We start from the raw sequence: 22,453 nt of genomic DNA on the forward strand, positions 1-22,453 counted from the left end.
AAATTTTTTATTAACAAACTAATATTTAAGTTCAAATTGGGGTTAATTAAATCACCTAATTATTTAATGATTATAAATTAATTAAACGATTCTTTGTATTATTTAAAATTAAAAAAAAAATTAATATATACTAGCGCCATCTTTTAGTAGAAACGCACACTTCATCATAAATTAATTATTTTTTTCTTAAATTGATTAAACTTAATTATGATTAATATTTATTTAATTAAATAACGCAAATTAATTAAAAAATTAACTAAAACTTAATAAAAAATGTTTTTTATGTCAAAAACTCACCCAACAGATGTCGCTACGTTGATTACCAACCTCTTCACCCAAGTAGTTCTATTTATAAATCACCATCGCATATCAGTTGAGACGATCGTCTTCTTCTTTTCGGGTGTTTCGCGTCTTTTTTGTTTTCACCGCCTACCAAATAGAAAAATTTAATTTATTTTAATCACCTTAAAAGCGGCGCAACTCCGCGTTTGTGTTAACCGTGACTTATTGGCGTTTAATTTGTTTAATTCGCGAATTAGTTTAAGTGAGGTTTTTGATTTTTTTAACTTTTGATTTTTTGTGAGTGCCCTTTAAAAATGCCGGTCTTCCATACGAAAACAATTGAATCGATACTCGAGCCGGTCGCTCAGCAGGTAATTAACCTAAAAAATTAATTAACCTAAAAAATATCAACAATTTTTACTTTTTCCCTGTTTTTTCCTCTTTCTTAGTCATCGCGTCGTAAATAAAGTTCACGAAAAATAAAACAAGGATGGGGATGTGTGTTAAAGTGAAACGAAGCGATTTTAAATTTAGATCAACCGCACCTAATCCCAATTGAACATTTTTAAAGCCTTTTCCAAGTGTTTTAAGAGCGCTTAAATTTTTTTAGGCGATGTATAACAACGCGGAAAGTTGTTGTTAATTGTTTTTGGTTGTGTTATTCGATCTTGAAACCAAAAATGGCTCGAGGAATTCGGTTTACGGTTTTTTAACCTACGGCAACCTACGTTATGTTAAAGAACGTTCCGTAACACGCCCACACGTTTTAAAACACGATTGCGAAAGAGTTTTATCGTTTTTAAAGGAGATTGTTGTGGAAAAAATAAATTTAATTGATTAAATTTGACGTTTCCCGAATTTAGGTTAAGTTGCGGTTAAAATTTTTTTGATAAATCTTAGAAAATACGATTATTTATTAAAATAGCGATAAATTATTTTATTAAACATAATAAAAACTAATTTCTTACCTTCTAAAAATAATATTTCCACGAAAAATGTTAAAGAATTAATAAATAATGACATTTGTGTCACTTTTTTTAGGTTATGTTGGTGATTTTCAATTCCACCAACCTCAAATAAATAAAATTATAAAAAGTTATTTGATAAAATAAATAATTTTTGATGAATTATTATAAGACTAGTAATAAATTGAAATCTATTTTAAAATTAATAAACTTAGTTTTAATCTCAAATTCTTGAAAATCCACAAATTAAAAATCGACAGGTTAAAAAGTGAGGTTATGTTTTCTGTCAAAATTTTTGTTATTAATTTTTTGGAGCAATAATTCACTTAACTTTCAATAATTGATAGTTTGGGTACTCATAAACGTATTTTGACTGACTTTTCGTTTCAATTAATCTTATTTTTTGGTAAAATTCGTTAAATTTGGAGAGAACGTTACGATTAACAAACGGCTTTTATTTTCCGCTAGGTGGCGCAAATAACTCACTAAAAATAAGTTTTTTTTTTGAAAGTTTGAAATACTCCTACACTACTAATTGTAATTAATGATTATACAATTTAAAATTAATAAATTCAATCAAATTACTCACTTTTTGTTAAATAAATCGCTCAAATTCTTGAAAACCAACAGGTTAAAAAGTTAGGTTATGTTTTCTGTCAAAATTGAAATGATTTATTTCGAGCAATAAAATCAGTTTTCGAATACTTAAATCACTAAAATGAGATAGTTTGGGTATTCAAAGATGCATTTTGAGTCATTTTTCGCTTCAATTAATCTTAGTTTTTGGTAAAATTCGTTAAATTCAGGTGAAGACACATAAAGTTTTTATTTTCCGCTAGATGGCGTAATAACTCTTTATGAAAAAGTTTTTTTTAATTAAAATTAAATAATTTCAATCAAATAATATCGTTTAATTTATAAATTAGCTTTAATTAAGTTTATTTTTATTATTAAATTAATAAATTTTAAATTAAACGTCAAAAACAATTTAGTACAGCTACTCACTGATAGATGGAGTAACTATAAAAATTAATTTTTTAATTTAATTAATATTTGGTTTCTTTTTTAATAAAGGTTTCCCGCTTGGTGATTCTGCACGAAGAAGCTGAAGATGGGAACGCAATGCCTGACTTAGAACAACCCGTTAAAGTGGTTAGTAACGCAGTTTTAAACCTCGTTAAAGTTGGAAAAGAAACAATAAACAGTTCAGATGACCCAATTCTCCGCCAAGACATGCCATCGGCTTTAATTCGAGTCGAAAGATCATCAAAACTCCTCGAAGAAGCTAGTGGAATGTTAAAACACGACCCTTTTTCGGGTCCGGCGAGAAAACGTCTCATAGAGGGCAGTGGTGGTATTTTACAAGCAACTTCCGCTTTATTATTGTGTTTCGACGAATCCGAGGTTCGAAAAATAATTCGAGAATGCAAAAGGGTTTTAGATTACTTAGCTGTAGCCGAAGTGATCGAAACTATGGAAGAATTGGTGCAATTTTTGAGAGATTTAAGTCCGTGTTTAAGCAAAGTGTCAAGAGAGGTCTCTGCTCGCGAGAAAGAATTGACACATCAAGTTCATGCCGAAATTTTATTGAGATGTTTAGAACAAGTCAAAACTTTGGCCCCAATTTTAATATGTTCCATGAAGATTTACATCCACATAGCATCCCAAGGCGGGAAAGGAATCGAAGAGGCCGCCGAAAATCGGAATTACCTCGCTTTAAGAATGAGCGATGAAATCAACGAGATCATCCGAGTGTTACAATTAACGAGTTACGATGAGGAACAATCAGATTTAGACAATTTAACGGTGCTTAAAAAGTTACAAAGTGCAATTCAAAATAAGGTCACAACAGCCAACGATTGGTTAAATGACCCCAAAGCTTTAAAAGGAGGAATTGGGGAGAAATCGTTGAGACAAATCATCGAAGCGGGGCAAAAAGTCGCGGAAAGATGCCTTCCTGCAGATGCAAATCGCATCGATCGTTTATGCTCGGAATTAGCAACAATGACAGACGCCCTTTGCGAGTTAAGACAAGAAGGAAAAGGGGCTACCCCTCAAGCTGAAGCTTTAGCAAGAGGGATTAAAGATAAATTAGGGGATTTACAACAAGGTATAATGAACGCGGTTGTCGCCGTCGATAAAGCAGGGTTACAACAAACCGCTCATACAGTTCAAGGAAGGTAAATTCACTCAAATTAGTTTAATTTAATACTAATCAAAGCAATTTTTAGGTTAGAACAAGCAAGAAAGTGGTTATCAAACCCAGGTCAAGACGATAAAGGTTTAGGAAGACGAGCCATTGCTTTAATCGTTGAGGAAGGTCGTAAAGTAGCCGATGGATTACCCGGAGTTCAAAAATCCGAGATTTTGCAGTTATGCGATGAAGTCGATGGGTTCTCTCGCCAATTATCCGATTTATGCCAACAGGGGAAAGGCGATACAGCCCACGCGCAAGAAGTCGCAAGGAAATTATCCCAAAAACTCCACGAATTAAAAGAACGCATTAACCAAGCCGTCGTTAACCGCGTAGTTGAAGATTTCATCGATATCGTAACGCCACTAAAACAATTCACCGAGGCGGTTTTACTGCCGGAAGGAACCCCGCATCGCGATCAAACTTTCCTCGAAAAAGCCGGCGGGTTACAAAATTTCTCAAACCGGGCGGTTAAAACGGCGAGAATGGTCGCTGCAGGTAAATAAGTCCGATTAATTTTTACTTTTAATTAGAAAAAAAAGGTAGATTTATTTTTAATTTTAAAAAATTGATGGGTTTTATTTATTGTAGGTAGTTCAAATAATTTTTTAAACAAAAGTAAGTTGGGTTTTCCCTGAGAATTCTTGCATGATTTAATTTCTTGACACAAAACATCTCAGATTCGGATTGAGGTTATGTCATCTTAACCTCAATCTTAATAATCATCACCAATTAAAACTTATTTTCATCTAAATCAATTTTTACCTAAAAAAGGAGTTAATTAAAATGAATTAAGATTATTTACACCAAATTAATTAGTTTTTTTCATTTAAATCAAATTAATTAATTCGATACATTCATCTTGACAGCTTAGTAAAAAGTGTTGCCAACAGACTTTTTTGTTTTAATTTTAAGCGTCAAATTCAACCTAACCTCAAAAAATTAATTAAATCGGAATTTTTACGGATTAGAAAAAAAAGTAGATTTATTTTTAATTTAAAAAAATTGATGGGTTTTATTTATTGTAAGTAGTTCAAATAATTTTGCATGATATAATTTCTTGACACACAACCATCTCGGATTGAGGTTATGTCATTCTAACCTCAATCTTAATAATTAATAATCCCCAATTAAAATTACCTAAATTAATTGAAATTGATTAAGATTATTTACGCCAAATTAATTAGTTTTTTAATTTAAATCGAAATAATTTATTCGACACATTCATCTTGACAGGTTACTAAAAAAGTGTTGCCAACAGACTTTTTTGTTTTAATTTTAAGCGTCATAAATTCAACCTAACCTCAAAAAATTAATTAAATCGGAATTTTTACGGATTACAAAAAAAGGTAGATTTCTTTTTAATTTCAAAAATTGATGGGTTTAATAATTTTTTAAACAAAAGTAGTCCCTACAAAATGCCCTGCTTTAAAATGAGCCCAAACTCGATGGGGTTATCTTTAAAAATGAAAAAGATAACCTTAAAATTTAAATGGGATAAGTCGTCATCTTGGAAAATGTTTTTTAATATAAAAATGGCGTGTTTGGTGTCATTTTAAACGATTTTTAATGTAAATGACGATTTTAAAATTAAATTTTGTTTTGGTTTAACCTAATTTATTAAGTTTTTTAAGTAAAATTTTTTTTTGCGATGAATTATTATTCGTTATGAAAAATCGTTTAAAATAAGTCCAAACTCGATGGGGTTATCTTTAAAAATGAAAGAGTTAACCTTAATACCTATATTAATGGAGCCGCCATCTTGAAAATTGCGGTTTAAGATAAAGATGGCGTGTTTGGTGTCATTTTAAAGGATTTTTGATGTAGATTACGAATTTTAAGTCGTAAATTAAAAAAATTTTAAGGTTATATAACCTAATTTAACCAAACCTTTTGAAGTAAGGTTGTTTTTTATAATAAATTATTATTGGCTATGAAAAATCCTTTAAAATAAGCCCAAACTTGATGGGGTTATCTTTAAAAATGAAAAAGTTAACCTTAATATCTTAATTAATGTAGCCGCCATCTTGGAAAATGCGGTTTAAGATAAACATGTCGTGTTTGGTGTCATTTTAAATGACTTTTAATGTAAATGACGATTTTAAAATTAAATTTTGTGGTGGTTTAACCTAATTTATTAAGTTTTTTAAGTAAAATTTTTTTTTTGCGATGAATTATTACTCGTTATGAAAAATCGTTTAAAATAAGTCCAAACTCGATGGGATTATCTTTAAAAATGAAAGAGTTAACCTTAATACCTATATTAATGGAGCGGCCATCTTGGAAATTGCGGTTTAAGATAAAGATGGCGTGTTTGATGTCATTTTAAAGGATTTTTGATGTAGATTACGAATTTTAAGTCGTAAATTAAAAAAATGTTAAGGTTATATAACCTTATTTAGCTAAACCTTTTGAAGTAAGGTTGTTTTTTATAATAAATTATTATTGGCTATGAAAAATCCTTTAAAATAAGCCCAAACTTGATGGGGTTATCTTTAAAAATGAAAAAGTTAACCTTAATATCTTAATTAATGTAGCCGCCATCTTGGAAAATGCGGTTTAAGATAAACATGTCGTGTTTGGTGTCATTTTAAAGGATTCTTGACGTAGATGACGAATTTTAACTCAAAAATTTAAAAAAAAAATTTTAAGGTTATGTAATCTAACTTAACCAAACCTTTTGAAGTAAGGTTGTTTTTTATAATAAATTATTATTGGCTATGAAAAATCCTTTAAAATAAACCCAAACTCGATAGGGTTATCTTGAAAAATGAAAAAGTTAACCTTAAATCTTAATTAATGTAGCCGCCATCTTGGAAAATGCGGTTTAAGATAAACATGTCGTGTTTGGTGTCATTTTAAAGGATTTTTGATGTAGATTACGAATTTTAACTCAAAAATTTAAAAAAAAATAATTTTTAAGGTGTATAATCTAATTTAACCAAACCTTTTGAAGTAAGGTTGTTTTTTATAATAAATTATTATTGGCTATGAAAAATCCTTTAAAATAAGCCCAAACTCGATAGGGTTATCTTGAAAAATGAAAGAGTTAACCTTAATATCTCAATTAATGTAGCCGCCATCTTGGAAAATGCGGTTTAAGATAAACTTGTCGTGTTTGGTGTCATTTTAAAGGATTTTTGACGTAGATTACGAATTTTAACTCAAAAATTAAAAAAAAATAATTTTTAAGGTTATATAATCTAATTTAACCAAACCTTTTGAAGTAAGGTTGTTTTTTATAATAAATTATTATTGGCTATGGAAAATCCTTTAAAATAAGCCCAAACTCGATAGGGTTATCTTTAAAAATGAAAAAGTTAACCTTAATATCTTAATTAATGTAGCCGCCATCTTTGAAAATGCGGTTTCAGATAAACATGTCGTGTTTGGTGTCATTTTAAAGGATTTTTGACGTAGATTTAGAATTTTAACTCAAAAATTTAAAAAAAAAAATTTTTAAGGTTATATAATCTAATTTAACCAAACCTTTTGAAGTAAGGTTGTTTTTTATAATAAATTATTATTGGCTATGAAAAATCCTTTAAAATAAGCCCAAACTCGATACGGTTATCTTTAAAAATGAAAAAGTTAACCTTAATATCTTAATTAATGTAGCCGCCATCTTGGAAAATGCGGTTTAAGATAAACATGTCGTGTTTGGTGTCATTTTAAAGGATTTTTGATGTAGATTACGAATTTTAACTCAAAAATTTAAAAAAAAATTTAAGGTTATAGTTAGGTTATAACTTTTTGATTAAAAAATTGATGGGTTTTATTTATTATAGATAGTTCAAATAATTTTTTAAATTAAAGTAATCCCTGAAAATTCTTGCATGATTTAATTTTAAGTCACAAATCCATCTCGCATTGAGGTTATGTCATTCTAATCTGAATCTTAATAATTAATAATCAATCTTCTCCAATTAAAATTTATTTTCATCTAAATCAATTTTTATAAAATTTTTTTTTTATCATATCAAATTAATAAATTTTTTAATTTAAATCGAATTAATTCGATAAATTCATTTTGACAGCTTAGTAAAAAAGTGTTGCCAACATACTTTTTTGTTTTAATTTTAAGCGTCATAAATTCAACCTAACCTCAAAAAAATTAATTAAATCATTTTTATTGATAATTAAATAAATAAACGTTTTATTTCCTTTAATTTTAATAAAAAAACATCGTTTATTCATTTCCCCCCGTTTTTAAATGAGTTGCATGTTTTAATTTAATTTAATTTTTGAGACATAACCTAAAAAAAATTTATTTATCATTAATTTGTGATTATTTTTAGGCGGATCTGGTGGTAACAAAAAATTAGCCGAATCCTTACAAAGCACCGCAAATCAAGTTGAAAGCATCACCCCGCAATTAATATCCGCGGGGAGTATCCGAATGAATTACCCCGAATCGAAAGCTGCCGATGAACACTTTGAGAACTTAAAACAACAATACAGCGATCTTTTAGTGCGGACGAGAAATCTGTGTGATGAAGCGACCGATTCGGGCGATTTTATAAAAGCTTCGGAAGATCAAATGAAGAAGCACACTTTTCTTTGCGAGGAAGCGATCAAAAATAAGCAGCCCCAAAAAATGGTCGATAACACATCGGCGATCGCTCGGTTAGCTAATCGAGTGCTTTTAGTTGCGAAACAAGAAAGTGATAATTCCGAGGATCCCGGTTTTATCGACGAAATTAACGGCGCCACGGAGGAGGTGCAAAATTCGTTGCCCCAAATGGTGCAAGATGCCAAATTTGTCGCTGTTAATCCATCGGATCATTCGGCGGTATCGAGATGGAGAGAATCAAATAAAACTGTATGTTTTAATTAATTTATTTATTTGAAACTTATTTAATTTATTTAGTTATTGAGTGCCGTCGGTCATGTTCGAAGCGCCGTTCAACCGGATTTGCCTCCATTACCCGATATAAAGCAACTAAATATTGGTGAGAAAATCAATCAAAGCCGTTTTAATAATTTTAGGGTTAATATCTTTGTACATAACCCCAATTTTGGTGTTTTTCTTCTTTCGTTACAGTTCCACCGCAACAAACTTATTTCATTGACAAAGGTAGCTATGGGTTCTCTGCTTCATTTAGCTTAAAATCAACAAAAAGAATTAACATTTTTTTAAAAAATCATTTGATTAAAATCACATTTTAACTTCTGTAGATAAAAAAAGATTAATCTTAACACTTCTACCAACACAAACAAGATTAACCTAACTGTCAAAATTGACAGTTGGGGATTTTTGATTTTTTCTTTTTGATCGGATGTGAAGGCGTGGACACACACACTCAATCGACGAGAAAGTAACGAAACTTTTTTTTCTTAATTTGTTTTTCTTGTACGTATGTATGTATTTAGTTGGCGAACCTGTGCGTAACATACCGCTGCCTCGAGCAGACGCTAGCGACTCACTTAGGCCGATTTCACCTCAAACGGGGCGGGTCAGTCCTACTCCTAAATGGGCAAGAGGTACTACTAATTTATTTGACATCCATTTTGACGTTTTAAAAATTAAAATTTGTTGGGTTAACGTTTTAGAAATGAAAAATGCCTTAAAATGACTCCAAACATAAAACTAATCGTTTAAATAATAGTAATAGGAATTAAAAATGCTTTAAAATGAGTCCAAACTCGATGGGGTTATCTTTAAAAATGAAAAAGATAACCTTAAAGTTTAAATGTTATAAGCCGCCATCTTGGAAAATATTTTTTCCAAGGTGATGAATTATTATTCGTTATGAAAAATCCTTTGAAACAAGTCCAAACTCGATGGGGTTATCTTTAAAAATAAAAAAGTTAACCTTAATACCTAAATTAATGGAGACGCCATCTTGGAAAAATGCAATTTAGGATAAAGATGGCGTGTTTGGTATCATTTTAAAGGATTTTTAATGTTACTTACGAATTTTAGCTAAAAAAAATTTTTAAATTAATTTTTAAGGTGATTTAACCTAATTTAATAAAAAAATTTTAAGTAAAATTGTTTTGGTGATGAATTATTATTCGTTATGAAAAATCCTTTCAAACAAGTCCAAACTCGATGGGGTTATCTTTAAAAATAAAAAAGTTAACCTTAATACCTAAATTAATGGAGACGCCATCTTGGAAAAATGCAATTTAGGATAAAGATGGCGTGTTTGGTATCATTTTAAAGGATTTTTAATGTAACTTACGAATTTTAGCTAAAAAAAATTTTTAAATTAATTTTTAAGGTGATTTAACCTAATTTAATAAAAAAATTTTAAGTAAAATTGTTTTGGTGATGAATTATTATTCGTTATGAAAAATCCTTTCAAACAAGTCCAAACTCGATGGGGTTATCTTTAAAAATAAAAAAGTTAACCTTAATACCTAAATTAATGGAGACGCCATCTTGGAAAATGCATTTTAGGATAAAGATGGCGTGTTTGGTGTCATTTTAAAGGATTTTTGATGTAGATCACGAATTTAACTTAAAATTTTTTTTAAAAATAATTTTTAAGGTTATATAACCAAATTTAGCTAAATCTTTTGAAATAATGTTTTTTTTATAACAAATTATTATTGGCTATTGAAAATCCTTTAAATTAAGTCCAAACACAATGGGGTTATCTTTAAAAATAAAAAAGTTAACCTTAATACCTAAATTAATGGAGACGCCATCTTGGAAAAATGCAATTTAGGATAAAGATGGCGTGTTTGGTGTCATTTTAAAGGGTTTTTGATGTAGATTACAAATTAAACAGAAATCATTTTTAAGGTTATATAACCTAATTTAACTAAACCTTTTGAAGTAAGATTGTTTTTTATAATAAATTATTATTGGCTATGGAAAATCCTTTAAAATAAGCCCTAACTCGATGGGGTTCACTTCAAAAATGACAAAGTTAACCTTAAAATTTAACCGGATTGGGCCGCCATCTTGGATAATGCGGTTTAAAATAAAGATGGCGTGTTTGGTGTCATCTTAAAGGATTTTCAATATAGATTCCGAATTTAAAGTAAAAAATTTAAAAAAAGTACTTTTTAAGGTTATATAACCTTATTTAATGACATTTTTTAATTACATTTTTTTTTTGATAGATTATTGTTGGTTATAAAAAAATCTGCTAAAATGAGCCCAAACTCGATGGGGTTAACCTTAAAAATGACAAAATTAACCTTAAAATTTAAGCCGCCATCTTGGATTTTTTTTTAAAGATAAATACATCGTGTTTGGTATCATTTTAAAGGATTTTCAACACAGATTCCGAATGTAACCTTAAAAATCAAAAATTAATTGTTTGAAACGTCAAAATGACGCGAAACGTCAAAAATAAACGTCAATTTTTAATTTTTTTACTGAATTAACACATTTTTCTTTTCTTTCGATTAAACCTTTGCAAAATAAGGTGATAACTCGGACAATCTCTGTAAGGAATTGATTTCGAACCACCACGAAGGTAATTTAACACGGATTAAAATCGTTTCTTTTTATTTGATTAATGAACTAATCGATATAACCCCTGATATGTCTCGATTTAGACCGTTTTAACCGCGCTTAACGCTTGATTAGCTTGGCTTGTTTATTTAGTTTTAACATAGTTTAATTAATAATCGTTTTTTTACACGCATTAAAAAAAATTAAAGGAATTTGCCGATTCATTCCTCAGTATTTGTCGGAAGATGGTAATTATTTTAGCATTGGGCATGATTTTGTGTTTTTAATTGTTTTGTTTCGTCAAAATTAATGTTTTTTTGTTGATTTAAAAGAAATGGCGCCTCCTAGACCACCTCTTCCGATGGGAGAAGCAGCCCCAATGAGGCCACCACCCCCAGAAACTGATGATGAAGATGATGTTTTTAGGAACGCTCCGAGTTCGACTCAACCCATCATGGTAAATAATTAATTTTTGATTAATTAGTGAATAAAATTGATTTTATTTTAGGTTGCGGCTCATAATTTGCATAGGGAAGTCCGACAATGGTCGGCAAAAGACAACGAATTAATCGCAGCCGCTCGTAAGATGGCTTTATTAATGGCTAAATTATCAGATTTAGTCCACAACGATGATAAAGGAAGTAAACGGCAATTAATTGACACGGCGAAAGCGATCGCTGATTCCTCAGCTGAAGTAACGCGCATCGCCAAACAATTAGCGCGCGAATGCACCGACAAAAGAATCCGAACCAATTTGTTACAAGTTTGTGAGCGAATCCCCACGATTGCCACCCAACTAAAAATATTAAGCACCGTTAAAGCCACAATGTTAGGGGCCCAAGGATCAGAAGAGGACAGAGAAGCGACCGAAATGCTCGAAGGGAACGCCCAAAATTTAATGCAAAGTGTCAAAGAAACTGTTCGAGCCGCCGAAGGGGCCAGCATTAAGATTCATTCGCAAACCCAAGGGAGATTACGCTGGGTGCGACGCCAACCTTGGTACCATTATTAATTTTGTGACAATCTTAATTTAAAGAATCGCACAAAGAATTCTCCGAAATTAGAATTGCCTTAATTGTTAGTGATATAGCTAATTAAATTAATCCTTGCCTATGTAATCGTACTAATGAAGTAAAATTAGATGATATTTTTATAATAAGTTATTAAATTAAGCTACAATGATGTAGTGCCAAAGCTATTTTCTTAACGATAATGAAATTATTTTGCTAAAAATAGAGTTAATTCGTTTTTTTTAATATACAACTTTATTGTGGATTGAATTATTGTAACTTTTAATAATAAATGATTATCTTCGTTAATTTACCTAATTTTTTGACAACTGACATAACCTCAATTATTTTTAATCGAAAAACCTAAAAATTATTTTAATAAAAAAAATTTATTATAAATTAAATTTAATAAGCAAGATTTAATAATAATAAATGATTATCTTCGTTAATTGTCCTCATTTTTTATTAAAAATGTAAAAAAATTATTTTGACAACTGACATAACCTCAATTTTTTTAATCGAAAAACTAAAATTCTTATTTTAATAAAAAAATCTTTATTATAAATTAAATTTAAGCAAAATTTAATAATAATAAATGATTATTTTCGTTGATTTACCTTAATTTTTGATTAAAAATGTTAAATTCCACAATAAAATTTTTTTTCGTTATATTTAATTTTGACATTTGACAGTTTATAACCTAACTTTAACCCAAATATATCTTGTTTGAATCAAATAAAAGCAATTTTGACGGGTTTTACGCCGATTGTTAGCAGAAATAAAATTATCGTCGAGACGCGCGACATAACCTCAAAGTTTCTAGTTTTAATTTTATTTCTAACCTTTATTGCTTTACAAGTCAATAGAGTAGAAATGACATTTGTAAAATGACACTTTCAATGTCACGTAAGTTACATGTTAAATTTATGTTTCATAAATTTGTAATCATTAAAATTAAAAAGGAAATTATTTATAAAAAAATCTTTCGTAAAAATTAAGTTTTATGTTGGGTTAAAAAAAATTGATTAAAAATTGAATTCTTACCTTTTTCATCATGCAATTGAACCGCACACGAAACTATTAAAAAACACATAATAAACATTGTAATCTCACTATATTGTAGGTTCTAATTAATTAAAACGCGATTTTTACTCGATTTATAACCAAACAAGTTTTGACACAAAATCATTTTTTGACAGAACAAAAAAAATAATTACGTCACGCCATCTATGACCTAAATGACGCAATTCGTTGCATAATTAAATTTAAATAATTATTTTTTTTAATTAAAAACGCTATTTATATCCCAAATTTATGAATTAATCCTGATTTTGAATTATTTATAAAAAAATCTTTCTTAAAAATTAAGTTTTGTTTGGTTAAAAAGAAAATATTAAAAATTGAATTCTTACTTTTTTAGCAATTGAACCGCACGTGAAACTATTAGAAGCACATAATAAACATTGTAATATCACTATATTGTATGTTCTAATTAATTAAAACGCGATTTTTACTCGATTTATAACCAGATAAGTTATGACACAAAATCATTTTTTGACAGATCAAAAAAAATAGTTACGTCACGCCATCTATGATTTAAATGACGCACTTCATTACATAATTAAATTTAAATAATTAATTTTTTTAATTAAACACGCTATTTATATCTCAAATTTATGAATCAATCCTGATTTTGAATTATTTATAAAAAAATCTTTCTTAAAAATTAAGTTTTGTTTGGTTAAAAAGAAAATATTAAAAATTGAATTCTTACTTTTTTAGCAATTGAACCGCACGTGAAACTATTAGAAGTACATAATAAACATTGTAATATCACTATATTGTATGTTCTAATTAATTAAAACGCGATTTTTACTCGATTTATAACCAGATAAGTTATGACACAAAATCATTTTTTGACAGATCAAAAAAAATAGTTACGTCACGCCATCTATGATTTAAATGACGCACTTCATTACATAATTAAATTTAAATAATTATTTTTTTTTAATTAAAAACGCTATTTATATCCCAAATTTACTAATTAATACTGATTTTGAATTATTTATAAAAAATCTTTCTTAAAAATTAAGTTTTGTTGGGTTAAAAAATATTGAATTCTTACCTTTTTCATCATGCAATTGAACCGCGCATGAAACTATTAAAATCACATAATAAACATTGTAATATCACTATTTTGTAGGTTCTAATTAATTAAAACGCAATTTTTACTCGATTTATAACCAAACAAGTTTTGACACAAAATCATTTTTTGTCAGATCAAAAAAAATAATTACGTCACGCCATCTATGACCTAAATGACGCAATTCATTACATAATTAAATTTAAATAATTAATTTTTTTAATTAAACACGCTATTTACATCCCAAATTTATGAATCAATCCTGATTTTAAATTATTTATAAAAAATCTTTCTTAAAAATTAACTTTTGTTGGGTTAAAAAATATTGAATTCTTACCTTTTTCATCATGCAATTGAATCGCGCACGAAACTATTAAAAAACACATAATAAACATTGTAATCTCACTATATTGTAAGGTTCTAATTAATTAAAACGTGATTTTTAGTCGATTTATAACCAGATAAGTTTTGACACAAAACCATTTTTTGACAGATCAAAAAAAATAATTACGTCACGCCATCTATGACTTAAATGACGCACTTCATTACATAATTAAATTTAAATAATTATTTTTTTTAATTAAAAACTTATATCCCAAATTTATTAATTAATCCTGATTTTGAATTATTTATAAAAAATCTTTCTTAAAAATTGAGTTTCATGTTGGGTTAAAAAAAATTGATAAAAAATTGAATTCTTACCTTTTTCATCATGCAATTGAATCGCGCACGAAACTATTAAAAAACACATAATAAACATTGTAATCTCACTATATTGTAAGGTTCTAATTAATTAAAACGCGATTTTTAATCGATTTATAACCAAAAAATGTTTTGACACAAAATCACTTTTTGACAGCTTAAAAATAACTAAGACAATTGGTGCCATCTATGAGTGTAATAACTAAATACCGCATTAAATAATAATGATTTAAATATTTAATAAGGTTAGAATTAGGTTAAATTAAAATAAATTAAATTAAAACTTATTGCAATTAATGAAATAATTAAAATTAAAAAGGAAAATCATTAAAGATTATTTTATTTTATATTGACGTTTAATCAATATTTATATGTCAATGTGACGTTTGACATAACCTCGAAATTTTTATTTTAAATAAGCAATTAATTTAGGAAATTTGTTAATAAATACCTTCTCATCTTATAATGCCTTAAATATCAATTTACATCTTTTTAAATCAATCTTTTCGTTAATAATCCATTCTAACAAGATTTAAGATTTTATTAGAAAATTTTATTTCATTTTTAAATTTATGTTAAATTGGGTTGAATTAAAAGAAATATAATTAAAATTAAAAATGAGTATTTTAATAAAAAATCGTAATTGTGGATTAAATGTAATTGTTGATTTACCTTAATTTTTAATTAAAAATGTAAAATTCCACAATAAAATTTTTTTTCGACGTGGAGAAGTTTCCCGAAAGATTCTTTCATCCCCTTTTGAGTAAAATCGATTAATTTTGCGTAAATTTCGTGCCAAACGCAAGATTTTTCGTTAATGATCCTAAAATTATTAAAAAAAACCAACATAACTTCAATTTTTTCCTCAAAACATTTACCTATAAATAAATCTAATAATTGGATACAAAGTGTTTAAATCCCGCTTAATCGCCAAGCTTTTTAAGTAACCCCCAAGCATTTCGACGTCGATTTCTTTCGGTTCGGTGTTAATCCAATTTTTTAATAAAACTCTTAAACTCTCCAGGGATAAGTCACTAAAACTTTTTGTCTTTTTCGCCTTGTTTGTATCAATCAATTTTGGTTTATTCAACTCTGTATTAACTTTTAAAGGTTTTAAATCGTACTCGTCGATGATTTCTTTTTGAATCTCCTCCGGGAGAGCTTTTAAAACGTCCATATCGACACTTAACCCCTTTTTTTTCACTTCTCTATTAAAATCTAACTTTTCCACTTTAAAATAATTAGTTAAAACTTTCTTTTTCTCTGGTTTTTCTACATTAACATCTTTTCTTTTAATTTTAATTTCATTATCTTCTAACTTTTTGGTTAAAAAATTCCTCATCGCATTATTCACAACTTTATTAACCTTCTCCAACCTCGATAATTGGATTCCAACGCCTCTTAAATCTTCCGGGATAACCCCCAATTTTTGATACAAACTTTTCGCCTCTTTAAAAATCGTTTCGGATGAGTCTAAATAAAAATTAGTCGTTGTGCTCCTCGATAAAGCATCGCAAACTCCACAACCTAAATATTTAGCAGTCTCCTAAACATAACAAGATTAATAATAACCAAATTAAGACAAAAAGATTAATTTAATTACAATTGGGGCGTCTTTAGCTCGAATTAACAGCTTTAACGTAACACATTTCGATTTCATTTTGATCTCGGATAATCTAAAAAATACTTCTTTTGAGAGGGACTCTAAGAATTTTAATGATTCTTCATGGTTTTTAAATCGAATTCCGTAATTAACATCGGCCGAAACTGATTTTCGTTCATGTTCGTATTGCAAAGGTTTTGGGTCAATTCCCCGGGAATAATCTTGGATTAATTTTGACAATTTTTCGCCTAATTCTGATTGTAATGTATTCAAATTTATCCCCTACAATTAAAATGAAACGAATTTAAATAATAATTTGTTATATTTATATACTTGAGTTAGAGTTAATATTGAAATGGTCTTAATAAGAATCAAAAATGCTTTAATTTGATACCAAACACTATACATTTGGGTTAAAAAATAAAAAAGTTAGGTTAGAAACTGTTAAATGTCAAAATTAAATACAACGATTTTTTTATAAATATTGAAATGATCTTAATATGAATCAAAAATGCTTTCATTTGATACCAAACATGATACATGCGGGTGAAAAAATAAAAAAAATTAGGTAAGGAACTGTCAAATGTCAAAATTAAATACAATGATTTTTTGATAAATATTGAAATGATCTTAATAAGAATCAAAAATGCTTTCATTTGATACAAAACATGATATACTTAGGATAAGAAATAAAAAGTTAGGTTAATAACTGTCAAAGGTCAAAATTAAATAAAACGATTTTTTGATTAATATTGAAATGATCGTAATAAGAATCAAAAATGCTTTCATTTGATACCAAACATGATATATGTGGGTTAAAATATAAAAAAGTTAGGTTAGGAACTGTCAAATGTCAAAATTAAATACAATGAGTTTTTGATAAATATTGAAATGATCTAAATAGGAATCAAAAATGCTTTCATTTGATACCAAACATGATATATTTAGGTTAAGAAATAAAAAGTTAGGTTAATAACTGTCAAATGTCAAAATTAAATAAAACGATTTTTTGATTAATATTGAAATGATCTTAATAAGAATCAAAAATGCTTTCATTTGATACCAAACATGATATACTTAGGTTAAGAAATAAAAAGTTAGGTTAATAACTGTCAAAGGTCAAAATTAAATAAAACGATTTTTTGATTAATATTGAAATGATCTTAATAAGAATCAAAAATGCTTTCATTTGATACCAAACATGATATATGTGGGTTAAAATATAAAAAAGTTAGGTTAGGAACTGTCAAATGTCAAAATTAAATACAATGATTTTTTGATAAATATTGAAATGATCTTAATAAGAATCAAAAATGCTTTCATTTGATACCAAACATGATATATTTAGGTTAAGAAATAAAAAGTTAGGTTAATAACTGTCAAATGTCAAAATTAAATAAAACGATTTTTTGATTAATATTGAAATGATCTTAATAAGAATCAAAAATGCTTTCATTTGATACCAAACATGATATGTTTTGGTTAAAAAATAAAAAAAGTTAGGTTATAAACTGTCAAATAAGCGCCATTTTTTTTTTATAAAAATTAAGATATCTCAATAACGGTTAGAGATAAATAAGTCGAGTTTGGGTTCATTTTAAAGCATTTTTAATTTTCTATCTATTTATGTTAAAAAAAGAACACCTTTATAGCCAAAAAAATTTTTTTCGTTATAAAATTAAAGTTAGGTTAAAACGAATAACTAAAACAAATGATATAACAAAAGGAAACCAACCTTACCTAACATTCTTTCCCGAGATGATTGACAGTTTGTAAACAAAACTACCCTTACTCAACATTTTTTTTTATTTTTTCCCCAAATATTTGACGTTTTGCATAAACCTAACACGGCCGTTTTCGAAGACATCGGCCGCCTCGCGGTAGATAACCTTAAATTTCTTTTAACAAGTGACGTTTATAAAGTGACAAGTGACGCACTTGATATTTTTTTTTTTTTTTGGGTTGGTACAAATTTAATAAAACATCACTTTGAGGTATATTTGGGTTAAAAAGTAAAAAAGTTAGGTTAGAAACTGTCAAATGTCAAAATTAAAGATAACGATTTTTGATTAATATTGAAATGGTCTTAATAAAAATGAAAAATGCTTTCATTTGATATCAAACATAACATATTTGGGTTTAAAAATAAAAAAGTTAGGTTAGAAACTGTCAAATGTCAAAATTAAATATAACGATTTTTTGATTAATATTGAAATGGTTTTAATAAGAATCAAAAATGCTATAATTTGATACCAAATACGACATGTTAGGTTTTAAAATAAAAAAGTTAGGTTAGAAATAGTCAAATGTCAAAATAAAGACTAAATAGACTTAATAAGAATAAAAAATGCTTTCATTTGATACCAAACATGACATGTTTTGGTTAAAAAATAAAAAAAGTTAGGTTATAAACTGTCAAATAAGCGCCATTTTTTTTTATAAAAATTAAGATATCTTAATAGCGGTTAGAGATAAATAAGTCGAGTTTGGGTTCATTTTAAAGCATTTTTAATTTTCTATCTATTTATGTTAAAAAAAGAACACCTTTATAACCAAAAATTTTTTTTTCGGGTTTTACGGTGATTGTTCATAGACATTCATAGAGTTACAAGTCAATAGAGTGACACTTTCAATGTCATTTTTATATATAAATCTTGCATTAAGTTTCATGTCATTTTTGTTTGTTGCCAACCTAAACTCGTAAAACTAAATACTCGTTTTTACACGATGTAAGAACGTTGTTTATCTAATAAAAGTACATTTCAATATTAAACTCCGTTTAATATAACATAATTAATACGTTTCATAATTTATTGTAAATTAATTACTTACTTGGACGTCCCCACAAGTTTCTAACCTCAAATTTTTTAACTTCTTCAAAGTGCTCCACCCAACTCCGGGTAAATCCTCCAATTTAACACTTTCGAAATAACTCAAAACCCCGTCTTTTAAATGATGTTGCCCGTTTGGTTTAGCTTTTTTCGTAGCCATTCTAGCTTGAAGTCGATTTTCCCCAAACCCCGCAGAGCACGGACACCCAGTTCTTAAACTAATCTCGCCCCGAATATGTTTCGCGAACTCATCGACACAAACCCCCGTTTTCTTTAAAATCCCGGTCACATCGACGTACATCTCATCGCAACTCACCGCTTCGATATCAACGGTGTACTCGGAGATCGTTTCGTAAAGAATTTTCGAAACTTTTTTGTATTCGTCGAAATCGTAGGGGATCGGAGTTAAATCGGGGCAAAGTTTTAACGCGGCCCCCATCAACATCCCGTTTCGAACGCCCGATTTTCTCGCCTCGTAACTACAACTCGCAATTTCCGACATTGACGATTTATTATCGATGTTGATTAATTTCGAATTTTTTTCCCCCCACATTTCTAGTTCTTTTTTAATATCGTTTTTGCGATTAATTTGGCCCGTTTTCGAATGGGTCACAGCTACGGGGCGACCTTTTAGTTCCGGGCGAGATCTTAACCCAACAGAAACAAAGAAACAATCCATATCGATGTGCATTATAACGCAATTTTCGTAATTTCGTGGTAATTTAGTTGAATTCATTAATTTATTTAACCCGGGAAAGTTTCCAATGGATTTTTCGCGTAATTCGTTCACAAATTGCTTAAATTCAGCTCCCAGGGTTGAAATTAAATGTAAACGAGAGTTGTTGTAGAACTCGGCGAGAAATTCTGGGTCATTAGCTGTTTTTGTGTTTTTATTTAGGTTTAATTTAGGTTGTGTTTTTGATTCGTTGCTATATAACAAATATTTTTTAAAATCGACCAATTTTTTAGCATCAATTGAGTCTGTGATCCATTTGGGATTAACAACAGGGATGTTTCCTTGGTTAATCTTTATGTTGGGTAAATTAGTTGCAATAATGTGAGTTGTAACCCCTTTTTGATTCGGATACAAATGAAACCTCCCTCCGTGCTCGGCCATCAAAAATTTTAACTCATCAGCACTCGGCTGGGTATAACCGTTAACTAAAATTGAAATTCCCTCGAAAATTAACGATTTTTTCTCAATATTAGATGAAATAACATCAAATTGCTCCGAAAGTTTCGCTTTTTTCGCCTCCATGTATCCACCCTACAATTAATTAATTAAAAATAATAAAACACAATCAATTATGTTGTGTTTATCAACCCATTCTCCAAATCCGTTGTCTTCATCTCGATTTTTCTGCCTCTTTTTGCTCATTTAATACAAAAATTAAAAATTTCGAGGTTAACTTAAACGTCACTTTGACAAATAAACATGACATAACCTCAAAGCTCGTTTCGTTTTGGAGGTTGATCATCGAAATATCTATGTTTAATAATTAATTATGTTGAATTAGCTTTTTTTCTCCAAAATTGTTTAAACAAATTTATTTTAAAGCGCCGTCTATCGAAGTCTAAATTATTACTTAATTATTAGATTAAGCCTTTGTAATGTAGATGGCGCTAATTTGAATTATAATTTATATTTAACCTAAAAAAATAATGTAATGAGGCTTTCGTATTGAAGGTAAACTAAATTAATAAGAATAAATCTAAAGAAAATAACACTTAGCTTAGTCTGTTGGTTGTAGGACAAATAAGTCGACGGTACGGGATTCAGGAAACCAAAATGATGTTTCTTCACCAGGGTTGTAGGATAATGAAGATCATAGGACGGGAACATTTATCTTAACGTTAGGAGACAAAATTTGCGTGTGCTCTCCCTCAAGTTCAAAATCACACTAAAATTTTTAATTTTCCTTTGTTTAATGTTGTAATTGAAAAATAGCGTTTCCTGATTGGTCAATTCCATTAACTTGAAATTCGTTTTTAAAATTTTCCGATGTTACCAACTTTAACATTTGAAATGTCACTAATTTAATTTGATTAATTATTTAATTTTTTTTGTTTAATAACTATATTTATGTATGAAATCTTGTAGTTTTAATGCTTTTTTAATTTGTTTTTCAGATATCTGATCATTTTCTTCTATATTCAACAGCAAAATTATTGAAGAGATTATGAATTTTCATTTAAAATTTCATTAATTCACATAAACGACGACTATTTTCCATTCTTATTATGCTAAAATTATCATTATCGATAGCTTTAACCGAATAAATAAGGATTTGAATAAGAAATTGAAAAAAAAATCAAATTGAGGTTATCTATCTGTCAAGGGGGTCTTTAAAATTACTTCGTATCGACTTTACATGGATTATATACAATAGAAAACATCAACGGCCAATAATACATAACTGAATTCATCGGTAAATAATATTTTGTATTACAAAAATAAATTTATTAATATTATTATTCATATAACATTCTCTTCCGTTCAATACGTTTTATATTACATATACATTTTAGATTACTTATTTAAGCTTAATTTAGAGAATATATCAGAAAAACACGAATTAATGCTTAATTTAGATGTATCGAAAGATGAAATTTAGCTCTCGGAAGTTCCAAGAGGTATCTCCGAAGACTCTTTCTAATTGTTATTGTAAATCAATCTCAAATTAATGCAAAACGATATCGGAGGTGCGTAAATAACGTTTCTATTAATAAATAATTCAAAAATAATGTTTATTAAAGAAATAATTAAAATATTTATTTGTCAAAGTGACGTTTGACATAACCTCAAATTCTTTTTATGATATTTATTTTAAATATGCAATTAATTTAGGATATGCGTTAATAAATACCTTCTTATAATGCTTTCAATATCAATTTCCATCTTTTTAAATCAATCTTTTCGTTAATAATCCATTCTGAAAAGGTTAAAGATTTTATGACAACAAGAACAGTGACATAACCTCAAAGTTCGTTTCGTTTTAGACGAAAATTTTATTTCATTCTTACATTAATGTTTAATTGGGGTGAACTAAAAGAAATGTAATAAAAATTAATTTTTTTAATGAAATAATTAAAATTAAAAAGGAAAATCATTTAAAAATCATAATATTTTATTTGACATAACCTTAAAATTTTTTATGATTTTTATTTTAAATATGCAATTAATTTAGGATATGCGTTAATAAATACCTTCTTATAATGCTTTCAATATCAATTTCCATCTTTTTAAATCAATCTTTTCGTTAATAATCCATTCTAAAAAGATTAAAGACTTTATGACAGCAAGAACAG

The 22,453-nt window shown here is 28.1% G+C and overlaps 2 protein-coding genes across 8 annotated transcripts; one reads left to right on the plus strand and one right to left on the minus strand.

Moving 5' to 3' along the window:
* The first annotated feature begins 358 nt into the window (after window positions 1-358).
* Window positions 359-12,174, plus strand: LOC111418677 (vinculin). Of its 7 annotated transcripts, XM_023051305.2 has the most exons (12): window positions 359-653; window positions 2,322-3,427; window positions 3,479-3,939; window positions 4,033-4,059; window positions 7,740-8,263; window positions 8,312-8,393; window positions 8,486-8,518; window positions 8,815-8,925; window positions 10,827-10,877; window positions 11,065-11,103; window positions 11,188-11,312; window positions 11,364-12,174. In XM_023051305.2, the coding sequence occupies exons 1-12, from the start codon at window positions 597-599 to the stop codon at window positions 11,865-11,867; spliced, it is 3,120 nt and encodes a 1,039-aa protein (XP_022907073.2). In that variant the 5' UTR covers window positions 359-596; the 3' UTR covers window positions 11,868-12,174. The 7 variants fall into 7 exon arrangements, with proteins under 7 accessions (XP_022907073.2, XP_022907075.2, XP_071057137.1 ...); XM_023051307.2 differs by lacking the exon at window positions 11,065-11,103; XM_071201036.1 differs by lacking the exon at window positions 8,486-8,518.
* Window positions 12,175-15,315: 3,141 nt separating this feature from the next.
* LOC111418687 (Rev1 DNA directed polymerase) lies at window positions 15,316-21,176 on the minus strand. The gene is made up of 5 exons (XM_071201180.1): window positions 20,469-21,176; window positions 19,146-20,411; window positions 16,314-16,595; window positions 15,589-16,256; window positions 15,316-15,533 (listed from the first exon to the last, which is right to left on the minus strand). The coding sequence occupies exons 1-5, from the start codon at window positions 20,520-20,522 to the stop codon at window positions 15,395-15,397; spliced, it is 2,409 nt and encodes an 802-aa protein (XP_071057281.1). The 5' UTR covers window positions 20,523-21,176; the 3' UTR covers window positions 15,316-15,394.
* Between the last annotated feature and the right edge of the window lie 1,277 nt (window positions 21,177-22,453).

The sequence above is a fragment of the Onthophagus taurus genome, unplaced genomic scaffold, assembly GCF_036711975.1.
Source record: "Onthophagus taurus isolate NC unplaced genomic scaffold, IU_Otau_3.0 ScKx7SY_16, whole genome shotgun sequence".
Taxonomy (NCBI): Eukaryota; Metazoa; Arthropoda; class Insecta; order Coleoptera; family Scarabaeidae; genus Onthophagus; species Onthophagus taurus.

What these genes read in the sequence shown, in the direction of transcription:
- LOC111418677 (XM_023051305.2), top strand. Translation starts at nt 597, where the DNA reads ATGCCGGTCTTCCATACGAAAACAATTGAATCGATACTCGAGCCGGTC. An exon ending in AACTTATTTCATTGACAAAG is followed by an intron (nt 8,519 to 8,814) that starts GTAGCTATGGGT and finishes GTATGTATTTAG; the next exon opens with TTGGCGAACCTGTGCGTAAC. An exon ending in GTTCGACTCAACCCATCATG is followed by an intron (nt 11,313 to 11,363) that starts GTAAATAATTAA and finishes ATTTTATTTTAG; the next exon opens with GTTGCGGCTCATAATTTGCA.
- LOC111418687 (XM_071201180.1), bottom strand. Translation starts at nt 20,522, where the DNA reads ATGAGCAAAAAGAGGCAGAAAAATCGAGATGAAGACAACGGATTTGGA. An exon ending in AAACTTGTGGGGACGTCCAA is followed by an intron (nt 16,596 to 19,145) that starts GTAAGTAATTAA and finishes TTTTAATTGTAG; the next exon opens with GGGATAAATTTGAATACATT. An exon ending in GAGCTAAAGACGCCCCAATT is followed by an intron (nt 16,257 to 16,313) that starts GTAATTAAATTA and finishes TGTTATGTTTAG; the next exon opens with GAGACTGCTAAATATTTAGG.